Genomic DNA, 21,905 nt, shown 5'->3' with positions numbered 1-21,905 from the left:
GCTCACAGAAGCAGGGGCTATTACAGATAGAATAGGGACTTTCTACACCAGATAACCAACATTTTACGTTACCTTTACATTTTTTCTTTCTTGATCACCTCTGTAAACTCAAGCTCCTAGAACGTACTTGGCATATAATAGGCTTTCAATAAATATGTATTAAATTAGATGAATCAAGATAAGCTTCCATTATTTTTATCCCTGGGTGTCAAGAACTTTCCTATTCACTTCATTACCCTACTTTGATCATGTGCTTTGATCAGGATATAATATTCTGATATAATCATCATAATCATAATTGAAGTTCTACCTGTGCCAGGTAGTGTTCTAGGGGTATTTCCTGAATTTGTCATTTAATCCTCATAATACTCCTATGATGTGGGTGCGATTATTATCCCTACACATGTATAAGCTCTGTTACAGTAAGCTTTTGATCTCTCTTGTTCATTGCTGTATCTGCATGCTTAACATATTGTGTGGCACATAGTAGAAACACAATAAGTATTAGTAGGATGAGTGAATAAATCTTTTTTTCACTTATGAGGAAACTGATGCTTCTTATTCATCAGTGAAAGTGATTTGACGTTTGCATATGTTATGAAATGATCACCACCATAGGTCTAGTAACCATCTGTCCCCATACAAAGTTACTACATTACTGACCATATTCCTTGTGCTGTATATTACGTCCCCGTGCTTATTTATTCTATAACTGGAGGTTGGACCTCTCAGTCCTTTTCACCATTTTGCTCACCATTCCTTCCCTTCTGGCAACCACCTGTTTGTTCCCTGTACCTATGGGTCTGTTTTCATTTTTTGTTAATTGAAGTATAGTTGGTTTATGATGTGTTAATTGCTACTGTACAGCAAAGTGATTCAGTTATACACATATATACATTCTTTTTTATATTCTTTTCCATTATGTTTTTAAAAAAATTAATTTATTTTTTGCTGCTGGGTCTTCGTTGCTGCGCGCGGGCTTTCTCTAGTTGTGGTGAGCAGGGGCTACTCTTCGTTGCGGTGCGCGGGCTTCACATGCAGTGGCTTCTCTTGTGGCGGAGCACGGGCTCTAGGCACACGGGCTTCAGTAGTTGTGGCCCACAGGCTTCAGTAGTTGTGGCTTGCGGGCTCTAGAGCACAGGCTCAGTAGTTGTGGCGCACGAGCTTAGCTGCTCCGCGGCATGTGGGATCTTCCCAGACCAGGGCTCGAACTTGTGTCCCCTGCATTGGCAGGCGGATTCTTTTTTTTTTTTTTTTAACATATTTATTGGGGTATAATTGCTTTACAATGGTGTGTTAGTTTCTGCTTTATAACAAAGTGAATCAGTTATACATATACATATGTTCCCATATCTCTTCCCTCTTGCGTCTCCCTCCCTGGCAGACGGATTCTTAACCGCTGCGCCACCAGGGAAGCCCTGGCTTTGTTTTTTTAGGGAGATCAATCCGATGGCAGTGGAAAGGGTTAAACAGGCAGCACAGATCACTGGTGTCAGGTTGGAGGATTCGAAATCTACAGTACAGCAGTAGACCAGGTACGGCAGGCACTCCTAGTTTCTAACAACAGAATCCTGATTTTCCAGAGCAGCAATGTTCCCTGATATTCATACCCCACTTCCCAGACTGCCACGAACACTGCTTGACCACTGATGTATATGCAAAAATCACTAGATCAGGATCCTGGGAACATTGCTTGAAAGGTACCCTGATGACTAGCATGTGTCTTCAGCATCTTTCCCCTGACCTTTTACCATTACCTTTCTTCATGCCTGAAATATGATTGGAATGCCTCTAGGTGTCACTATCATCTTGTGATAAGAAGAGAAAAGCCATCCAATAAGGGTAGGGGAGAGGAAGTTCGGTGACTTGGCGGGGGAAGGGTCTCTGCTAATCCCTGACGGCTCACTAGTCCTGAACTTTCTCACCTCCAGATTTTATGTTACATGAGGAAAATAAGCTGTATTTAGTTCAAACCACTATTGGTTTGATTTTCTATTGCTTAGGTTCAAATAGATTCCGAATGATACCTTGCGTAATACAGAATAGTGGCTTGAAATAAAGGAGTGATAACATAGGTGGGGGACGTTTAGGGAAAGAAGACGGTCAAGTTGAGAGTCATGTCTAACTAGCATTGAAAGTGATTGATTTAGTGGCGGGAAGTGGATTTGACCAATAGCGTGCCGGATAGGGAGATTAGGAGGGCACCATCTGTCCTAGAGAGCTTCCATGGGGTGAGATATGTGGGACCTTAACCGTCCAATCTACCCCTTCAGTGTTTCAAATGCTTGCTTGTTCTTGCATTTGGCCAGACCTAGAGCTCTACTGAGAAAATGTCAGACCTTGTTCACAGGTCGTTTTGTGGTTCAAGAAATATGATTCTAGGGGCTTCCCTGGTGGCACAGTGGTTGAGAGTCCGCCTGCCGATGCAGGGGACACGGGTTCGTGCCCCGGTCCGGGAAGATCCCACGTGCCGCGGAGCGGCTGGGCCCGTGAGCCATGGCCGCTGAGCCTGCGCGTCCGGAGCCTGTGTTCCGCAATGGGAGAGGCCACAACAGTGAGAGGCCAGCGTACCGCAAAAAAAAAAAAAAAAAGAAATATGATTCTTTCTCTGGAAGCAAATTTATGTCAGGCTGCTGATTTTTCACAAAAAGAATATTAAACCTGCCACTTCACTCTTTGATGGCTGAAGCAAATGGACTTTTATATTATAAATAGAACATAATACCTATACATTGGACATGTACCAGGGAGCTGAAACTTAATTGATTGCTCTTCAGCCTTTGCCAAAATTGTGGTTGAGGCAATGGGTGTTTTTAAGAGAAGGTGTCTATGCAAAACATTAGCCATCCGTTCTTCAAGGCACTCTAAAAGTTCTCCTTTGATGTCAAGTTAAATAACCAGCAACAAGTGTGTTAAGATGACGTAAGCTTAGGTCCTAGAATGAAACTCAGTTTTATCCTGTTAGCTTTTATCAAGAACGGATAAGAGGCAACAAAAACTGTCATACCCATGATGTAGATTTCTTGAGCTCTGCGCTAAATATTTGATGTAACCATTTCCCACAACAACATCTTAGGTTCACAATTTCCTCAGATGAGAAAACTGAGGCTCATGAGGTGAAGTAATTTCCTCGAGGCCACATTGCTAGTAATTGTTGGAGGGCAGTGTTCTCACCTGGATCTGGGATTTGAGGTCCTGTGTTTTTTAAAGTTATGTCATACTGTAGTTGACAGACTAATGTCCACATGCTCATTCCAGCAACTGTGAACATGTGAGGTAACACGATTAAATTAAGGACATTGAGAAGGGGAATTTATGCTGGATTATCTGGTGGGCCTGATCTAATCACATGGATCTTTAAGAGAGGATAAATCCTTCCTGGCTGTGGAGAGAGGGGCATGTGACTACAGAAGGATGGTCAGAGAGATATAACTCCCTTGACTCTGAAGACGGGCGACGAGATAGGACTCTAGCAGCCCCTGGAAGTTGTAAAGGCAAGAAAGGGACTCCTCTGGAGTCTCTGAAAGGCACAGATCCCTGACAACACCTGATTTGAGCCCAGTGAGACCCATGTCAGACTTCTAACCTATGGAGCTGCAAGATCATAAATTTGTGCTGTTTTAAGCCACTGAGTTTATGGTAATTTTTTATGGCAGCAATAGGAAATTAACACACGTGTTGACGTCCCAACATATTTGCTAAATTTCTCCTTACTTTTAGTTCTGTATTCACTGAAATTGGCATGAAATTTATTCAGAGCACAATGATGTTTTGTTTTTGCCTTGGATGACTAGAAGGCCAGAGCCAATTTTAGAGTTCAACTGTAGTTATGGTAAAAATATATTTTTTTAATCACCTACACCAGTCAGAATGGCTGTCAAAAAGTCTACAAATAATAAATGCTGGAGAGGGTGTGGAGAAAAGGGAACCGTCCTACACTGTTGGTAGGAATGTAAACTGATACAACCACTATGGAGAACAGTATGGAGGTTCCTTAAAAAGCTAAAAATAGAGCTACCATTTGATTCACCAATCTCACTCCTGGGCATATATCCGGAAAAGATAAAAACTGTAATTTGAAAAGATATATGCACCCCAACATTCATAGCAGCACTGTTTACAGTAGCCAAGACATTGAAACAAGCCAAGTGTCCATCAACAGAAGGACGATTGGCTTAAGAGAATAACATAGTAAAGTAAGTCAGGCAGAGAAAGACAAATATTATAGGATCTCACTTATATGGAGAATCTAAAAAATAATACAAATGAATCTATGCACAAAACAGAAACAGACTCACAGACATAGAAAACAAATTTATGGTTACCAAAGGGGAGGCAGGGGAGGGACAAATTAGTAGTTTGGGTTTAACAGATACACACTACACAGAGTAGATAAGGAACAAGGATTTACTGTGTAGCACAGGAAACTATATTCAATATTTTGAAATAACATAATGGAAAATAACCTGAAAAAATATACAACAATCATTTTGCTGCATACCAGTATTGTAAATCAACTATACATCAATAAAAAGAATTTTTGTTTTCTGATCTTATATCTTTTTTTTTTTTTTGCATTTTCCTGTGTATATTCACGCATGTATATTTACATCAAGATGTTGCTGAGAGAGAGAGAGAGACTGAGACAGAGACAGAGAGAATGAGACAGGGGTGGAGTGGAGATGGGGGAGAGAGAGGAAATGGAGACCCACTCAAGTTTTTTTGTGAAGGTGGAGTGATAACTTTTATGATGAGGTGTCTCAGTGGTATCAAGAGATGTATTTGAGGGACTGCTTTTAAAATTTAAAAAATTGTTTTTTCCAACTTTATAAATGTTTTGTAAATACTTATCTGAGAAGAGGTATTGTAGTTGGGAAGAACAAATCTGATTCCATACTGGATCTGTTTCTTTTACTTTAACCTTTGTATTCTATTGCTTTTGCTGCTACAAGTTAATCACTAAAGGGATGCTGCCTCTAGCTTAAATTATACATAATGGCCCATCTCCGGGAACTCTTGCCTCCCCGCCCTGAAATACTTTGTTTAGCTCCAGGAAACATCCTGACCAGGCTGCAGGAAAGCAGAAATTAACACATCCCCTCTGGAGTGTGACTGGAACCAGCAAAGATTTGCAACTTACCACCTTTTAAAACTTTACCTCCTTACCCCTTTGTTCTATAAAATAAACTAGGTTCCAAACCCAGGCGAGATGGTTCTTTGGGACACTAGTCCACCATCTTCTTGGTCTGCTGGCTTTCCTAATAAAGACACTATTCCTTGCCCCAACACCTCATCTCTGGATTGGCCACTCGTGTAGCGAGCAGTACGGGCTCGAGTATCAATACTACCTTGCCTTTGCTATTTGTTGCTCATATGTACCTATCAGGCCTATTTATTTCTGGTCATATTCAAGTTTCATTTCAGAAATGCATTTCCCCTTTTAAGGGGATTTCTCTACAATTAAACCTGGACTGTGGGGTTGTGATGCTGCTGCTTTCAACTTTGGTGGGGAAGCTGATGAAAACATAAGAAAGTTGAATCCATTTAAGACAAAGGTTTCACACACAGATGAGATTTGCCTTGCACCTTGCTGGGTGTACAAAAGATAGGCTGATGGCACTGTCAGAAAGGAGCCACCTCATTAACCACAACTCTCATGGATGCAGGACTGAAGAGGAACTAGAGAGTCAGGATTTCAGAGAAAGAAAAATAGCCCTCTGCCACCGCCATTGCAATATTTGTGTTACTAAGCAACACAGATATTTGCTTAGTGACACAAATGTGGCTCCTATTTAGCAAAGCCCTAATGATGCTGGCAGTACAGTCTCGGAATAAGGTTTAATACGACTTCATTATCCCAGCTCTGGAGCAGCAGTGCATATGCAGTTCCTGATTAGGGGTAACAGGAAGTACAGTGAGTGCTGTTTGGTGCACCTCCATCTACAAGACCAAATAAAGTATTGATTTGGATGAATCTAATGACGGTCATTTAGTGTGTTTATGTACTCACAGCATTCATTTGGGCTGACAAAGAATGCAGGACAACCCATTGTTCAATGTGTCCCAGAATTGTCAAGCCTTAATGATTCTGTCCTGCCAGGTCACATACACACACAAATTGTGACATTGGCTGTTACCAACTCCGTGGACACCTGATGATAGTCTTTCTCTACGATTCTGAGGAAAACTGAGGATTGAAATCAACTGATGGTTTCCATATGTCTTTTGAAACTTGAAAAACTTGTTTTGTATATCGAAGTTTCTGTTATTTCTGCAGAAAGTGTAATTTTAATACTTGAGAGAGTTTGTTTCTTCCTTCTTGGTTTTCATGCTGAGAAGCTGCTTCAGAGGCTACTAATAGCTTTGTAGGTATTCTCTTCCTCTTTCATTTTCTCCCCGCTTCTCTCTACTCTTGCCCCATCTTCCAAGTACGTGGTTTCCTAGGGTTATCATTGTGGAGCAGATGCTAAAGCAAGATATGGTGGAAAAAAAAATCCATGACTCTCTGGGCTTAGGGTCTTTTCAGATGTGATTTAGAGTCTTTTCAGATGTGATTGTGGACTAGTATAAGTGACATTGATGCCATAGCATTTTAAATTCACAAAGCAATTTAGAAGTGTCCTTCCAGGGACTTCCCTGGTGGCGCAGTGGTTAAGAATCCGCCTGCCAATGCAGGGACACAGGTTCGAGCCCTGGTCCGGGAAGATCCCACATGCTGCAGAGCTAGGCCTGTATGACCCAACTACTGAGCCTGCGCTCTAGAGCCCATGAGCCACAACTACTGAGCCCGTGTGCCACAACTACTGAAGCACACACACCTAGAGCCCGTGCTTCACAACAAGAGAAGACACTGCAATGAGACGGCTGCACAGCGCAATGAAGAGTAGCCCCCACTTGATGCAACTAGAGAAAGCCCGCGCGCAGCAATGAAGACCCAACACAGCCAAAAATAAATAACTAAATAAAAATTAAAAAATAATAAAAATAGTAAATTGATTTTTAAAAACAAGATTGATGAGGGAAGGCAGAGTGTTAAAAAAAAATTGTGCTTCCATTTGTCAAACTGTCGCACCATCCTTTTCACTCATCTCTCTATCACTGGATGCATTTTCATAATGCCTGAACGTGGGGACACAAAGAAGGAGAAATATTTATTTGCTTCTGCCATTTCTATGGTGACAGGCAATGTGTAGAGCATATGGCGCTTGACAATTCTAATGTTATTCGAATTAAAAGTGAAAAAGCATAAAAATAAGCAAACACATAACTTCTTTAGAGATGAGAGGTAGGACAAGTGGAGGTATTATTCTAGATGAGATTGGCTAGCAGTGAGAGGTGAAATCCTGTTTTGGTTCTTTACCTGAAAGGAAGGACACACTGAGTCAGGCTGTTCAGATCCTATAGGACTGTCTACAACCCCAATCAGTTTTATAAAAAAAAGTAAAATGGTCAGCAATTTTTATTTATATTGATTTGACAGAACTTTTCACTTCTGGTGTTCCAGAGGAAAAAACCTTTTGACACATTCTGTTTATTTATAATAATTGTAAGCGACATCAAATATATCTTGAATCTATGGATTTGGCGAACTGCTCCCATCCCCTTCCTGAGTCAAGTATTGCTATTCCCACTGTCTACTTAGAAGCTGTGAAATCCTCGTAGCAAATTGTTCTGGTAGCTATACAGACAGGAAAGAAGACAGATTTTTTTTAAAAAAATGTGTCTGATACTGGGCTAGGTGCATTATGTACATTGTTTCAGGTACCTTCTTCTGAAAGTGTCATTTTCTCCATCTTACAAAATGAGAACATTGTATTCAATATTCAAAGGAATATTGCAATTGGTTCTAGGTCACCTAACTAAATAGCAAGGCATAGATTGAAATGCGGACTTTTCTGACTTAAAATATTTTTCTACTGTGCCTGTATTTTGAAAATTCATACTTAGGTCTGAGTTTCAGGCATGCAGACAGACCTGATTCATTTTGAATATGTCTCCTTTTTATGAAAGCAGAGGGGGCTAATTTGAGTGGTAGTTTCTTTTCTAAAGTGGGCTCAACCATAGTTTAAATGTATATATTATTAAGCAATGACACAGAAATTAGCCCAGAAGGGTAACTCCTTTTGATGCCTTTCAAAGGACAGAATTCCGACTCTTTGTTTATGATGATGTTACAATTTCAACTTAAGACAAATTGGAGGGTGTTTTCACTGAGTTGCTAATTTTGAAACACTTTGCCTATGCGATTGCCTTCACTGTGTAGAAATTCATCTTTTAAAGGAGAGTCTCTCATTTCTAAAACTTAGAATCTGCAGCATCAGTAAAGAATGCTGTTCCTTAGAATGATCATCTGATTCCTAAGCCCTGATGATTCTGATACATCACTAAGTATCTCTTGGTATACCTGACATGTCGACTGCAGAAACACATATGGGAGTCCTTTGATAAGTGACTGTTTTTCCATGTTTACAGATGAGTGTTTTAAAATTTAAGGATTGTCTTTTGTATGTATTTTTTTCATTTTTGCAATTACGGTATAACGATGTATAAACTAGTAAATGTTGATTTAGCAAAAATAAAATAACCACTTTTCTTTAAGTCATGAAGCATCATGATGGAGAAGTAGATTTTCTTTAAGTGTCTGCAAAATAGAACTGCAGTTACTCAGTTGCTAATAGGCTATATAATCTTTCCTTCCAACTAACATTTGAATAGATGCATATAAAACATTAGCTTTTTGTAGGTAGAAACATTCTTACTATGACACTCCAGCCATGTTGCTTACATTTGTAATCTTGAAACTATGGTTGTATAAATTTAAAGGCTGTCACAGCTGAGCAACTGATGACATTCACTTCTCGTTATGAATTGGTAAATCAGTCTTTGGAACAAAAAGTCAAGTAACATGTTCACACACACACACACACACACACACACACACACACACACACACACACAGATGCACTGAACCTCTAAAGGAAATTTTACTGTGATTTATTTGTCCTTTAGCATCTCCAAGGGCTTTTCTGGTTTTAGGTATATTCTTGGGGATCTTTTAAGATTTTTTTGGAAAATGTATTAATTTTCCAAGTCAGCAGGATATCATTTAGTAAATAAATAGCTTTATGGCGTTAGGGTTTGGAAACGCTTTACTCTCCAAGGCTTCCTATATTCTGTGCGTTGTGTCCATGTATGCTATGCAGGGGTCGTGGTAATTATTGCAGGAGTAGTCTGGGATGTTGTCTTTCATTCAATGGGGACTTTTAAATTGTATAAACTCTATGATAAGAATTCCTTTTAAATCCTAACAACCCATCAGTTGGTGCTCATCTGACATTTTTATGGATTCTCTACAACTTTCTGGTATTCATTTTGACCAATATATCCTGGAGCGCATACGGATTGTCTTTGCACATTGAACACGTGATGTTCATTCTCTAGGAAATGGCCTTTGATCCAATTTAAGGGGGATCAAATTTGAGTCAGGTGTAGAAAGTAGAGATTTCCTCACAGTGCCATGAATATTTCAGTGGCAAGGTCTTTCTAGCATGGTGCCTTTTATTGGTATAAGTCTGATGTTAGTGTCATTGGACTATTTCAGATGATGGTTTGAAATTACACAGTGTTTTGGATAAGGTTTATTTTGCCTACTGAAAATTAAATAGCATTGAACTTCTTGTAGCTTAGTGATATATTTTCACGTAATGGGTCATTAATGTTTAATGCTGGTAGGATATCATGCTAAGACTCAGGGATTTAATGATTTAAAAAATTAATATATGGAGGCATCCACAAAATTTTGCATTTGGGATCTACTTAGAACCATGATTTTGTAATCACTTATATCAGCAGATATTTATCAGATGCCTTTTAATATATAAAAATACATAGTATATGAAAAGTTTGGTGAACACAAAGCATGAATTCTATTCAGGAAATTTATGAAATAATCATGAAAGACTTAAAAGACAGTAAACTTAATTTTCTTAAATTGCCTTTTCTATATTGAAACTGATTTTAAAAATATGTATTTATACACTTACAAAATGCAAAAAACCAGAGCAAACATGTAAAAGGCCGTACAGATAAAAATTTATCTGAAAGAGAAGTAGCCATGGAAAAATGTAAGCTCTGGTTTGGTAAGTCTAAGTCTCTCTGAGATCTTTGTTCCTAGATGTGGTACAGAAAGGAAAGTTCAGTGTGGAGAAGACTTCTCTGGGGCCTACCCATGGGTCCAGGAAACTATTTATCCCTGAAAAAGCTTGGGCCAGCTTATGGGAATGAACAAAGATGACCAGGAGGGGTCATTGGGAACGTGTGGCCAGAAGCAACACTACTCAAAGCACCAGTCATCCAGGAGATAAGGAGCTTAAGTCAGAAAGTAAATCAATGTATTGTTTCCTTCACCGAGAAGGTCTTAGTGTGAACAGTGTCAGCTGGACCGCTCTGTGACATCATTGGTTTACATTCTGGTTCAAGCTGCTTATCTTGTCATGGACCTGGTTTGGAAGGATGGGCAGTTGATCCATGAACCAGACTTTGAATGGCATTGGAGGCATTACTGACATCTTGAACCAGCTACTCCAAACTGCTCTGTGCTGTGGACTGCCCTGCATGTAGTGTGTATAGGGGTGGTTGCTAGCATTCTTTGGTCTCACTCGCAGCCACTGGCACCTCCCCCAGTAGCTGTGACAATCACAAATGTCTCCAAAGATAGCCAGTGTCCCATAAGCTGGGGTGGAGTGGAGGGGGATGGTCCCAGTTGTAAACAACTGTCCCGGAATAGTTGTTAATGTCCATGTGATCTCTTTGTACATACCAGTCACAGCACCTGAATGCTAATCTGTGGATAAAGTACAAAGTACCGGGAATCTGGGGGGACTTATTACCTCAGTTTGTCATTAAGTGATTAGTTGATGGAGTAACATAGTACACTGAGTTTGTTTACAGGAATTCACAAAGTCATGTGTGATCATCATGTTTTCTACAGAGGTGTTCAAGCCCCAACACCAGGAGCAGGGCCTGATCTGTCCGTGAAAATGGCTCTCATAGCCACAAACAGGACTATTCAGTTATCTTTCTTATTAGAAAAGTAGCCAATGAATCAAGCCCTGTATTTAAACAGAACTGTTCATTAAAAATGCCTTTTTATAACGAAATTAACTGTGTACCGAAATGTTGGAAAAATATGGGCCTGACCAACTGTTCTCGGAATAGAAAAGACATACGTTTGCTTTCTTCTGGTTCCTTACAAACGATGGCAGTAATAACCATAACCACACAATAGTACTACTTGCTTACATTTGGAGAGCACCGTGGTACTCCTCAAAACGCTCTCACAGACTTTATTTCCTTTCACCCTTAGTTCAGTATCTCTGTCTGCTGTTGCAGAACCTGTACGCGGGCCTTTCTCATTCTAAGAGAAACAAAGAGATAGAGATCACAGAAACATAACAACAGTGGTTCTCCTATACAAACACATACACACACCCCACTGATGCTGCTTCCTCACTACCTTTGTAAAACAACAATGCACATGTGAGTTTTTCTGAATTCTGCGTGATAGAGGAGCCAGTCTGAATCACAGTAGAGCCTAAAAACTAAAATACAAGAAAATAAATAGTCTGGCTTCAAATAGTAGATCCACAAATGCTTTTTTTTTTTTTTGCTTGAAATCATTAGATATTCTCTGTAAGTCTGCAACCAGAAGGCTTTAATGGCTCTTACTGACCTGTTATACAGGATTTGGTGAATTTCCGCCCTTTCTTGGGACTAATGTCAGATGTGGTGTTGTCAATTTTAGTAGTGGTGAAAAAAGTGATACTGTGGAGAATCAGAAATATCAATAGCATACTTAAGTGTTCTGGTCCTTTTAAAATATATTTTACATTTGAATCAGATTTTTATCACGTTAAGATGCAAGATGTGGAAACCCTTTGTTGTGATGGCCCTTATATTCGCTCACTGCTATCAGTAGGCCTTTCCGCTCTTCTCCCCCGCCACCTATCTTGCTTCTTTCCTGATACTGAGTTTCTAATCAGTAACTTTAAAAGGCCTACGTATTGATTTTTGCAGGGTTCTGTCCATAAACCCCTGAACTATAACCAAATTAATTGAATCTGCATGGTTGCACTGGCTGAGCGGTTTGCAGAAAGAGTTGATTCTGTCCTACCTGTTTCCCACTTCTGTATCCTCTACTTCACTTTGCTCATCCTATTTTCCATTTGAACACCTTTTCTTTATTCTTCCTTTGGTAAGTTAAGACTGTGATTATATTAGAAACAATGGTTGAAAAGGAATTCAGAATACAGCAATTCAATAATGATTGATCCCCGAGTCAGCAAGTATTTCAGGCATTTTATACTTTATAAAGCTGCATACTGCTTGACATTCATTGGGTCATCTTCTCTAATATAGCAGAGTCTGATTTTGTTCAGAAGCCGTGTGTTGTAAGACATATCAGGCATCATATCGGTGATGTCCCACCCTTGATGGGGACTTCTCACGGCTGCCTGTGCTACTTCCCTGAGACGCAGAAAGGGTCCAGCTCCCTGCATGAGCTCTGGAGGGGTTGCAGACTCAGAAAACAGGTGCAGCTAATGCAGTGTGGGCCCCCACACAATGGAACTCTCCTCATTTCTAGCCTTTCTCTCTTTTACGTCTATTTGAAAACCAATGTCGGCGCAGTGGAGTGAAACGTGACACAGAACAGAGATGGGTTCCAGTAGGCTGGTGCTCAGCAGCTTGTGGAATTAACTTCCTTTTCTTTAATGGGTACCTTTTCACAGTCAGCATGAAAAAATCCAGGCCTTTTGGGGAAGATTCATACAAAATATATTTTATCTGTTTTTCAGATGCATGTTTGGATTTCCGAGATCACACGTTTTGCATGACTGAAACCTTACGTATTACCCTAAATTATCATTTACAACCAATTGACACTGTCTGATAGAAGGAAGGAGCGAGGAAAGGAGCTAACATCTACTCAGAGACTGGTGTGAACAGGGCACGGCCCAAATGCATCCTATGGAAGAGTTTGTTCAAATAGGGGTGTCAGATTACAGTGGCAGGCAGAGTTCCCACCATCAACCACCCGTGTGAATGGCTCCCTGTGAAGTTATCTGGTGCCCAGCCCGCACGGCCAGATGTGACTCCCTGTACTCAGTCCTTCCCTACCCTGCCAGGTGGGTGTCAGGATCCTTGTTCTGATTTTGTAGATGAGGCTGAGATCAGTGAATTTACTTGCCCAAGAGCCAGTAGTTAAGAAATAGAACCCGAATTAGCAAGCAGGTGTGTGTGTGTGTGTGTGTGTGTGTGTGTGTGTGTGTGTGTGTGTATCTGGCATCACAGTCCCTGGCCTGTGTCCTACCATTCTGTCTCCCTTTATTCCTTTAATTAGAAACAGGTTACTGGCAACTCATCAATGCGTGACCCCAAGCTGAGCACGGTGGGGAATACATGGTAGCCTTTGACCTCTGGGCACTTGAAATCTTAGTAAAGAGATCACATTTACAAAGCAGCTATTTATGTGACAAAAGACAGCTTTTATTTTTAACCTGTTGGTCTCACATGTGGCCCTAAGGGATAACATTATTCATTATCATTTAGAAATACTGTTTTCATGCATGTAGGGCTGGAAGAGGAAGCGAAGTAGGGTGTTTTCCTCTGGGGGGCTTAGTGAAGAGATAGTCGGAACTTGCAAGCTTGATCTAAATGAGGGAGCTGAGACAGAGAAGGGAAGGTGGCAGGAAGAAGATGAAAAGAGATGGAAAGAGGGAAGGGTGACTTTAACAAAACATGATCTCTGTCCCTCAGTTGTCTCCTGGAACAGCTCTCTCTACTCGGATGTGAGTCTAGCTGGGAAGAGATCTGCAGTTTAAAAAGTCAACACTATTGCATTTATACATGTAAGAGGTGATGACAGGTGTAACTAAGACATCGTCAATGATGAGGGATGGATCTGAGATCCATTTAAGAGGACCATGAACAGGCTCCAGCAGCTGATGAGAAAGAATGGGTCTAGAATCCCTGGTTTCTGGCTTGAGGCAACTTTATGATTTGGTGAGCATATTTCCATATTACTTTCTTATAAGAAGGAGATGTGATGGTTAATTTTATATGTCAGCTTGGCTTGGTCACAGAACACAGATATGCAGTTAAGCATTATTCTGTATTTTTCTGTGAGGGTGTCATTTGGATGAGGTTAACATTTAAATTGGTGGACTCTGAGTAAAGCAGATTGCCCTCCATCATGTAGGTGGGCCTCGTCCAATCAGTTGAAGGCCTGAATAGAATGAAACAGTGATCTCCCCCAGCAAGAGGGAATTCTGCTGGAAGAGAGCCTTCAGACTTGAACTGCAACATCAGCTCTTCCCTGGGCTTCCAGCCTGCCAACTTTTCCTACAGCCTTTGGACTTGCCAGCCTCCATAGTTGTGTGAGTCAATCCCTTAAAATCTCTCCCTCCCCCCCCTCCATATATGTATACACACGCTCTCTCTCTCTCTCTCCATATATGTATACACACACACACCCTGTTAGTTCTGTTTTCTTGGAGAACCCTGGCTAATGCAGGAGATAACAATACTAAATTTCTTAGACCGTTATCTAAGGGAAAAAAGCTGTAACTGAAATGCACATGTATCATAAGAGTTAAGAAGTTTTCAAATATACATTCTCGTAAATAAAGACAGGGGAACCTTTGAAATCTCCCCAAGACACGGGTGTACTGCACACTCTAAAGATCCCAGCATTCTAGTCAAACAGTATTTTATGGTCACTGATAGAGAAGTGATGCAGCCAGAGCTTGCTGGACACATCCCGGCAAGTCCTGGTGCCAGCAAGTGGCAGAACCAAGATTCACACTCAGGTATGTTCACCTTTAAAATCTGTGCTCTTAACATCTTACCTCAGTAACTTCTCTTGCAAAGTTTTGCTGTTTATAACCTTTTAACTGGCTAAAGGCACTGTGTCCTGTGATTTCTGTTTGACTCACTTCCCTTGCTCTCTGCCACCTCTCCCTTTTCAGGGAGTGTCGCCAAGGACTGTGCCCACTCCTGCTGAGTCCCATCAGGTCTCGGGCTCTGCAGTGTGAGCATGAGATGCTCCATCTCACAGGCGGGAAGGAGAGGGGCTGCAGGGCCTCTGACGAGGACAGAAGACCGTGTAAGTGGACATGAAAACACTTGCGTAAAATGAAGGAGTAATGGACATACATAGTACAAGCTAATAGAAGATAGGACACATTGTATTCAGAAGAATGTCTGCTTTTGAAGAGCTCTGCATTTCTTTCCCCAGAAGAAATGCCTTAAAACCCCACTTGGGGTGGAAGACGAGATCCCTAAGGCATACTCAGTTATGAAAGTTGGTCCCTAAATGTCTCTGGTAAAGAGAATAAGAGGTAAAGAGTTTGAAACTGTATTGGTTTTGAAGAAAGAAAAGTCAGATGAAGATTTTACAGAAGCATGTTGCCTGCTTTGTGACAATTCAGCAGAAGCTATAAAATTAAGATATGATCAGACTTAGATGTTTTCACTGAAACCGGTGAAGGAATTTGGACCAAAAGCTTGAAGGAAGCTTAAAGGTTGATAAATGAAGTCAACCAGAAGCTTAAAAAGCTAAACTTGTCTACAATCACGTAGGGTCTACTATGCAGCAGGCACTGCTCCAGGCCCTTGACATACATTAAATTGTTTACTCTCAAAATCCCCCTGCAAGTGGGTGTTACTACTCGTCCCATTTTGCAGATGAGGAACTTGAAGCAGAATCAGGTTAAGTCATTTTCCAAGGTCATTCAGCCGGTAAATGGCAGAATCAGAATTGGAACCCAGGCCATTTGGTGTCAGACCTACCATCCTTAACCACCAACTAGAGAATCTTTCTTGTACCTTGGTAGGGAAATGCCCAGCCATCACCTAGACTATAACCATTATAAACACTTCTATGGGAAGCTACCTTTTTAGGGTGGGAAGAATTATATTTCTCAAATGCAAGCCCAGTGACAAAGATTCTTTTCTTGACCAAATTTCAGCCAAGCTCCTCTGGGTCCTCTTCATGACTAGGTCGTAACCTCAGCCCCGATCTTGCTGGGCCTGCAGAGCCAAGTCATAGCAAAAATTCTGCTAAGTCAGTTCATTGAGAATCTCCCCACCCTCGAGTAAGAAGGATTGGCAAGAATTCCCCCACCCTTGATGTCTCCTGTTAGTGATTTTCCACCCACTAACCCCTTCCCTCTGCTCATTGGCCGTAGATCACCAGCTGTCTTTGCTGTATTTGAAACTGAACTCAATATTTCTCCCTATTGCAGTAGTCTTGGCCCCCGACACAACAGTCCTGGATAAAATCTTCCTTACTGTTTTCACAGGTGCCAGAGTAATTTTGTCTTTAACGACAGTTAACTAAAATGTTTTGCGAATGGCCATTACAATTGGTTAACTGAGAATAGATTTCTTAAGCAACTCTTCCCTCCTCTTTTTAACCCATGTGTGTTACATCAGCTATGCCTTGATGGGTGCAGTGTATATGACTTAATCTTCTGTCTTTCCTAGGTACTGAGGACAGGCAACCCATCAGCAATAGGGCTGCCCAAGTGATTTCAAGAGGCGTGTGGGTACTGAATTGCCCTGGTATACTCTTGGTGTCATAAATACTCCACACCTACTTGCTGGAATCTTCTGAGTAAGTTTTTAAAGTTGAGGAGTTTTTTGAAAAATTTTTTCCATCTGAAGAAACCAGAACAATTTGTAACCAATGGCATGTGTTGGGACAGAACAAAGAGCAGTGGGGAGCGATAAACTCACAACAGAGACAATCATACACAAAACAACAACTTCATACCCTGAAGATCTACAGATGTTGAAATGTTTAGGTAGTGCATGGTAAGAGGCTCTGTACTAAATGCTCAAAGAAATAAAGAATATAAGTAAAAAGATGAATATACAGCATGAAAATTTCAGGAATGCAGACAGATTTTTTTTAAAAAGCAGAACATTAAGAAGTGAGAAATACAGTTGCTGACAGCAAAAATTTAATACAGGAAAATGGCATGACAGACACTGCTGAAAGAGCATGAGTGAGCAGGAGGAATCACCTGAGTGATTTACCGGTAGTTCTCCATGAGAGATAAGGAGTTAGAAATCATTAAATAAGGATTAAAAGACATGGAAGAGGGGCTTCCCATGGCGCAGTGGTTGAGAGTCCGCCTGCCGACGCAGGGGACACGGGTTTGTGCCCTGGTCTGGGAGGATCCCACATGCTGCAGAGCAGCTGCGCCCGTGAGCCATTGCCGCTGAGCCTGCGCGTCCAGAGCCTGTGTTCCACAACGGGAGAGGCCACAACAGTGAGAGGCCCGCGTACCGGAAAAAAAAAAAAAAAAAAGACATGGAAGGTAAAATGAGGAACAATAACCTATATCAAATTTTAGGTACAAATAATTGAGAGAAAGCAGATGAAATGGATTTTAAAAGGTAATGGCTGTGATATTTCAAGAACATCATGTACCCACAGATCTGGGGAGCATGATGCATTTCAAAGAGAAAAAGATAAAAAGAAATCCATGTCTAGACACAGAGTAGTGAAACTGCAGAATGCCAAAGCCAAGCATTCTTTAAAATGGCCAGAGAGAAATAATAAATCACAAACAAAAAGAAACACAAAAAAGACAATTAGAATGAAAGGATCTTCTCAGCAGCAACCTAAGAAGCCAGAAGATGGTGGAATAATATCCTTAAGTATGGATTGAAAATAAATGTCAGACTAGACTTTGTATCCAGCAAAACAACATTTCAAGAATGAGGCTTGAGAAATTTTAACACAAAATAAAGGAAAAAGACCTGTTGGAATATATCACCTGGAGACATCCTCTAAATAACATACTTTATAAAGTAGAAAAATGATCCCAGAGGATGATTTCTTACGCATGGAGAAATGTATACATATAGCACAATATGGCAAACATAAATTCTAAGTGCAAACAAAAAATACCTCTATGAAATAATGATTAGTGGGAATTAAAAAAAGAGTGAAAATATTGGACAATGACAGTATTATGATTAAAGTTGTCTTAAGGTTTTGTTTTCCTTGAGAGAGGGGTCCAAACTGTTTAATTTAGAATTTATCCTCTTAAGTAGACTGTTAATATTTCACAGATAACCACTAAAAGAACAAAAATTTAAATGTGTAAACTCACAGCAATTAGGGAGAAAGAATAGGAAAAAATAAACATACAATCAAACAACTTTTAAAAGTTCCAAAAAGAGAAATAAGAAAGACAAAGCAGGAGAAAAGGACCAAAAAGGTAAGATGGAAGAAGTTTAAATGTGTCAGTAATCACAGTAGGTAAAAGTGGACTAATTTTGCCATTTAAAGTACAAGGATTGTCAGATCGATCTAAAAACTGGCCACATGCTGCCTATAGGAGATACCTGAAGTGTAAGCACAGAAAAATTGAAAATGAAGGATAGAAAAAGGTCTCTCAGTCAAATAGACCCCAGGCCCATAAAACATTGCTTGTAATTACTATTTGTCAATTCTAAGGCAAAGGCATCTGCTGCTTAATGATAAAAGTTTCAACATACCATGAAGATAGAAAAATTGTAACAATAGCTAATGATACAGCCTCAAACTGTGATAAGAGGAATTCGTGATAAAAGTACAGGGAGAAATGTTCAACAATACTATTATAGTAGGAAACTTAAATGCAATCTTATCAGCTATTGATAAATAAAGCAGAGAAAAAATCAGCAAATATATGGGAGTTCTGAGCAGCACAGTTGTCAAGTTTCATCTAACATACAAATATAGAACGTACTTTTGTATATTTGATCTTTTACATTTGTTGAACAAATAGAGACTACATGTCTTCTGAGTTAAAACCAAACTGGTACTATACTAGTCCATAAATCAATGTTTAATAAATTTGACAGAATAGGGTCATATACACCATATTCTCTAACCTCAGAGCAATTAAGTTAAAAGTTATGATAAATCAATCAATAAATCTTCATATATTTAGAAATTTAAAAATGCATTTAAAAGTAAGCCATGGGTCAAAGAGGAAATCTTGATGGAAATTTTTTTTTTTTTTGCGCGGTACGCAGGCCCCTCACTGTTGTGGCCCCTCCCGTTGAGGAGCACAGGCTCCGAACGCGCAGGCTCAGTGGCCATGGCTCACGGGCCCAGCCGCTCCGTGGCACGTGGGATCCTCCCGGAGTGGGGCACGAGCCCGTGTCCCCTGCATCGGCAGGCGGACTCTCAACCACTGTGCCACCAGGGAAGCCCCTTGGTGGAAATTTTAAAGACACTTAGAACTAAAGAAAATGAAAAAATTACATACAAAAACTTGTGGCATCCATCAGCAAAAGTAGAAAGGAGCTTCAGTGGAAACTTGTCATTTTAAATGATTATATTAGAAAAGGACAAAAGCTAAAAATCGATGAGATACATGTCCAACTTTAAGCTCTTAAAAGAAATAAAAATAAACCTAAAGAAAGGAAGTAGATAATGGCAGAGAAATAATAATGAAAAAATAGACCAATTCAGTAGTGTCAGAAGTTGATTTCTAAATGACCAAAAAAATACACAAACCTTAGGGAGGAGGGGGGGTGTCCATCTTGCATGAAGTGGACAAAATCTTTGAGAAAGAAGCACTATCAAAACAGTCTCAAGAAGCAGTAGACTCCTAATAGTCCTGTAACTATTTCAAAACATCTGCAAATAAAACATCCATTCTAGGTGATCGTATGAGTGAGTTCTACCACATTTTCAAAGATCACATCACTAGAATCTCATAATTCACCATTCCCAATTCATTGTAAAAGACAGATTTAATCTTGATATCAAAACCAGAGATGAGATAAAAATATTAATTAGGTAGGTATAATTTTCTATAAAGTATATAGTAGGTATAATTTTCTATAAAGTATAAAGTAGGTATAATTTTCTAATAGAAAATATTTACAACCCCAAACTCAAAGTGTATAAAAAGGGCTTCCCTGGTGGCGCAGTGGTTGGGAGTCTGCCTGCCGATGCAGGGGACACGGGTTCGTGCCCCGGTCTGGGAAGATCCCACATGCCGCAGAGCGGCTGGGCCCGTGAGCCATGGCCGCTGAGCCTGTGCGTCCGGAGCCTGTGCTCCGCAAGGGGAGAGGCCACAACAGTGAGAGGCCCGCGTACCGCAAAAAAAAAACCAAAAACAAAGTGTATAAAAAGATAAATATATCATGACCAAATTGAGCTTGCCCCAAGGATGTACATATGGAATCATTTTTAAATTCTGCCATTTTCAATGACCACGGTAATTAAAAGATGGAGAATCATAAGATCATCTCAATCAATGTAGAAAAAGCATCCAAAAAATTCAACACTCATTCATGATATAAAGGAAGCTTGTAACACAGGCTAATTTTCTTAACTGGTAATGTGTACACACATTATTCTAAATGGAAAATTGTAAGTAGCATTCTTTTTAAAATTCAGGACCAAAGATACCTACTTTCACTGCTTTATTGCTTTTAACATTATCTTATATTCTGGTCAGTGCAATATTCTAGTCAGTGTGATAAAAAAAATAAAGCAGAAGATTTGAAAAGAGGAAATAAAAAAATGATTCTTTGAAAATGATTTGCTTGTATGCATAAAACAAGCAAGACTCTACGGGCAAGTAACTAGAAATGAGAGAAGTATTTAGCAAGACAGTTAACTGAGCAAAAGTCAACGTCATGTCTATACACAAGTAACAAACATTTAGAAAGAACAGTTTAAAGGAAAAGACACCATTTATAATGGCAACACAAACTATACAGCTCCTGAGGAATAAATCTAATATATTCTGCAGGGGCCTCTATACAGAAAAGTACAAATATCACAGAAGCGTATTGAAATTGACTTAATAAATGGAGAGGTAGGATAAAATAGGATGAGACAGAATGAAAAGAGGTGTGAAAGAGTGTTCACGAATTGGAAAATTAAATAATCACACAAACGTTGAGTCTCCTGAAAACGATCTGCGGATTCAATACAATGCCAATAAAAGTTCCAATAGGGGGCTTCCCTGGTGGCGCAGTGGTTGAGCGTCCGCCTGCCGATGCAGGGACACGGGTTCGTGCCCCAGTCCGGGAAGATCCCACATGCCGCGGAGCGGCTGGGCCCGTGAGCCATGGCCGCTGAGCCTGCGCGTCCGGAGCCTATGCTCCACAACGGGAGAGGCCACAACAGTGAGAGGCCCGCGTACCGCAAAAAAACAAAACAAAACAAAACAAAAAAAGTTCCAATAGGTTTTGTGCCCACGTGTGTACATGTTAAATTGGACAAGCTGATTCCAACATTGATATGTAAGATCTGAAGACTTAGCATAGCTAAGACAAACTTGCAATTTGTGATTAAGGGCGCAGTGGGAGGAATCTGAATTAGAAGAATTTTCTGACCGCATGATCACCTCGTTACTTAACATACTGTTATCCAGAGAGAGCAGTAAATAGATTGTCCTAAGTATTCAAAACACACCTGCTCAGTTTGGATTTTTCCATGTGATATTAAGGATAGCACTGCTGGGGCTTCCCTTGTGGCGCAGTGGTTGAGAGTCCGCCTGCCGATGCAGGGGACACGGGTTCGTGCCCCGGTCCGGGAAGATCCCACATGCCGCGGAGCGGCTGGGCCCCTGAGCCATGGCCACTGAGCCTGCGCGTCCGGAGCCTGTGCTCCACAGCGGGAGGGGCCACAACAGTGAGAGGCCTGCGTACCGCAAAAAAAAAAAAAGGATAGCATTGCTGATTTTGTTTATTTCATTTTGTTTGTTTTGTACCTCAGATTCATAGGATGATATTAAATTATAATTGATACTTCATAGCACAGTGTTATCATTGGTCTGTGCTTGGCTCTAATTTATTCACACAATGAGAAATGAACACCT

The 21,905-nt window shown here is 40.4% G+C and overlaps 2 protein-coding genes across 6 annotated transcripts in view; one reads left to right on the top strand and one right to left on the bottom strand.

The window, feature by feature from the left end:
* The window catches only part of GALNTL6 (polypeptide N-acetylgalactosaminyltransferase like 6), a gene marked incomplete at its 3' end in the record, with an annotated part of 1,147,279 nt that overhangs the window by 271,136 nt on the left and 854,238 nt on the right, over positions 1-21,905 (bottom strand). The gene's annotated exons all lie outside the window — the stretch shown is intronic.
* Positions 1-21,905, top strand: part of LOC307188427 (uncharacterized protein) — a 262,819-nt gene that overhangs the window by 239,524 nt on the left and 1,390 nt on the right. For 3 of the 5 annotated variants that reach the window (XR_013828931.1, XR_013828932.1, XR_013828933.1), the window contains 4 exons: positions 12,855-13,184; positions 13,816-14,061; positions 14,258-14,433; positions 16,546-16,675. Coding sequence is in view for 1 of the 5 variants with exons in the window: in XM_079925495.1 (XP_079781621.1) it covers positions 12,855-12,893 (39 nt within the window). In the remaining 4 variants the exon portion in view is untranslated. Of the gene's footprint in view, positions 1-12,854; positions 13,262-13,815; positions 14,062-14,257; positions 14,436-16,545; positions 16,676-21,905 lie in introns of those variants that run through there. The other 2 variants (XR_013828934.1, XM_079925495.1) reach the window with 2 other exon arrangements.

The sequence above is a fragment of the Stenella coeruleoalba genome (assembly GCF_951394435.1).
Source record: "Stenella coeruleoalba genome assembly, chromosome: 7".
NCBI lineage: Eukaryota > Metazoa > Chordata > Mammalia > Artiodactyla > Delphinidae > Stenella > Stenella coeruleoalba.
Note: the sequence above shows the minus strand (reverse complement) of the source record. Positions and strands in the feature narration are given on the sequence as shown.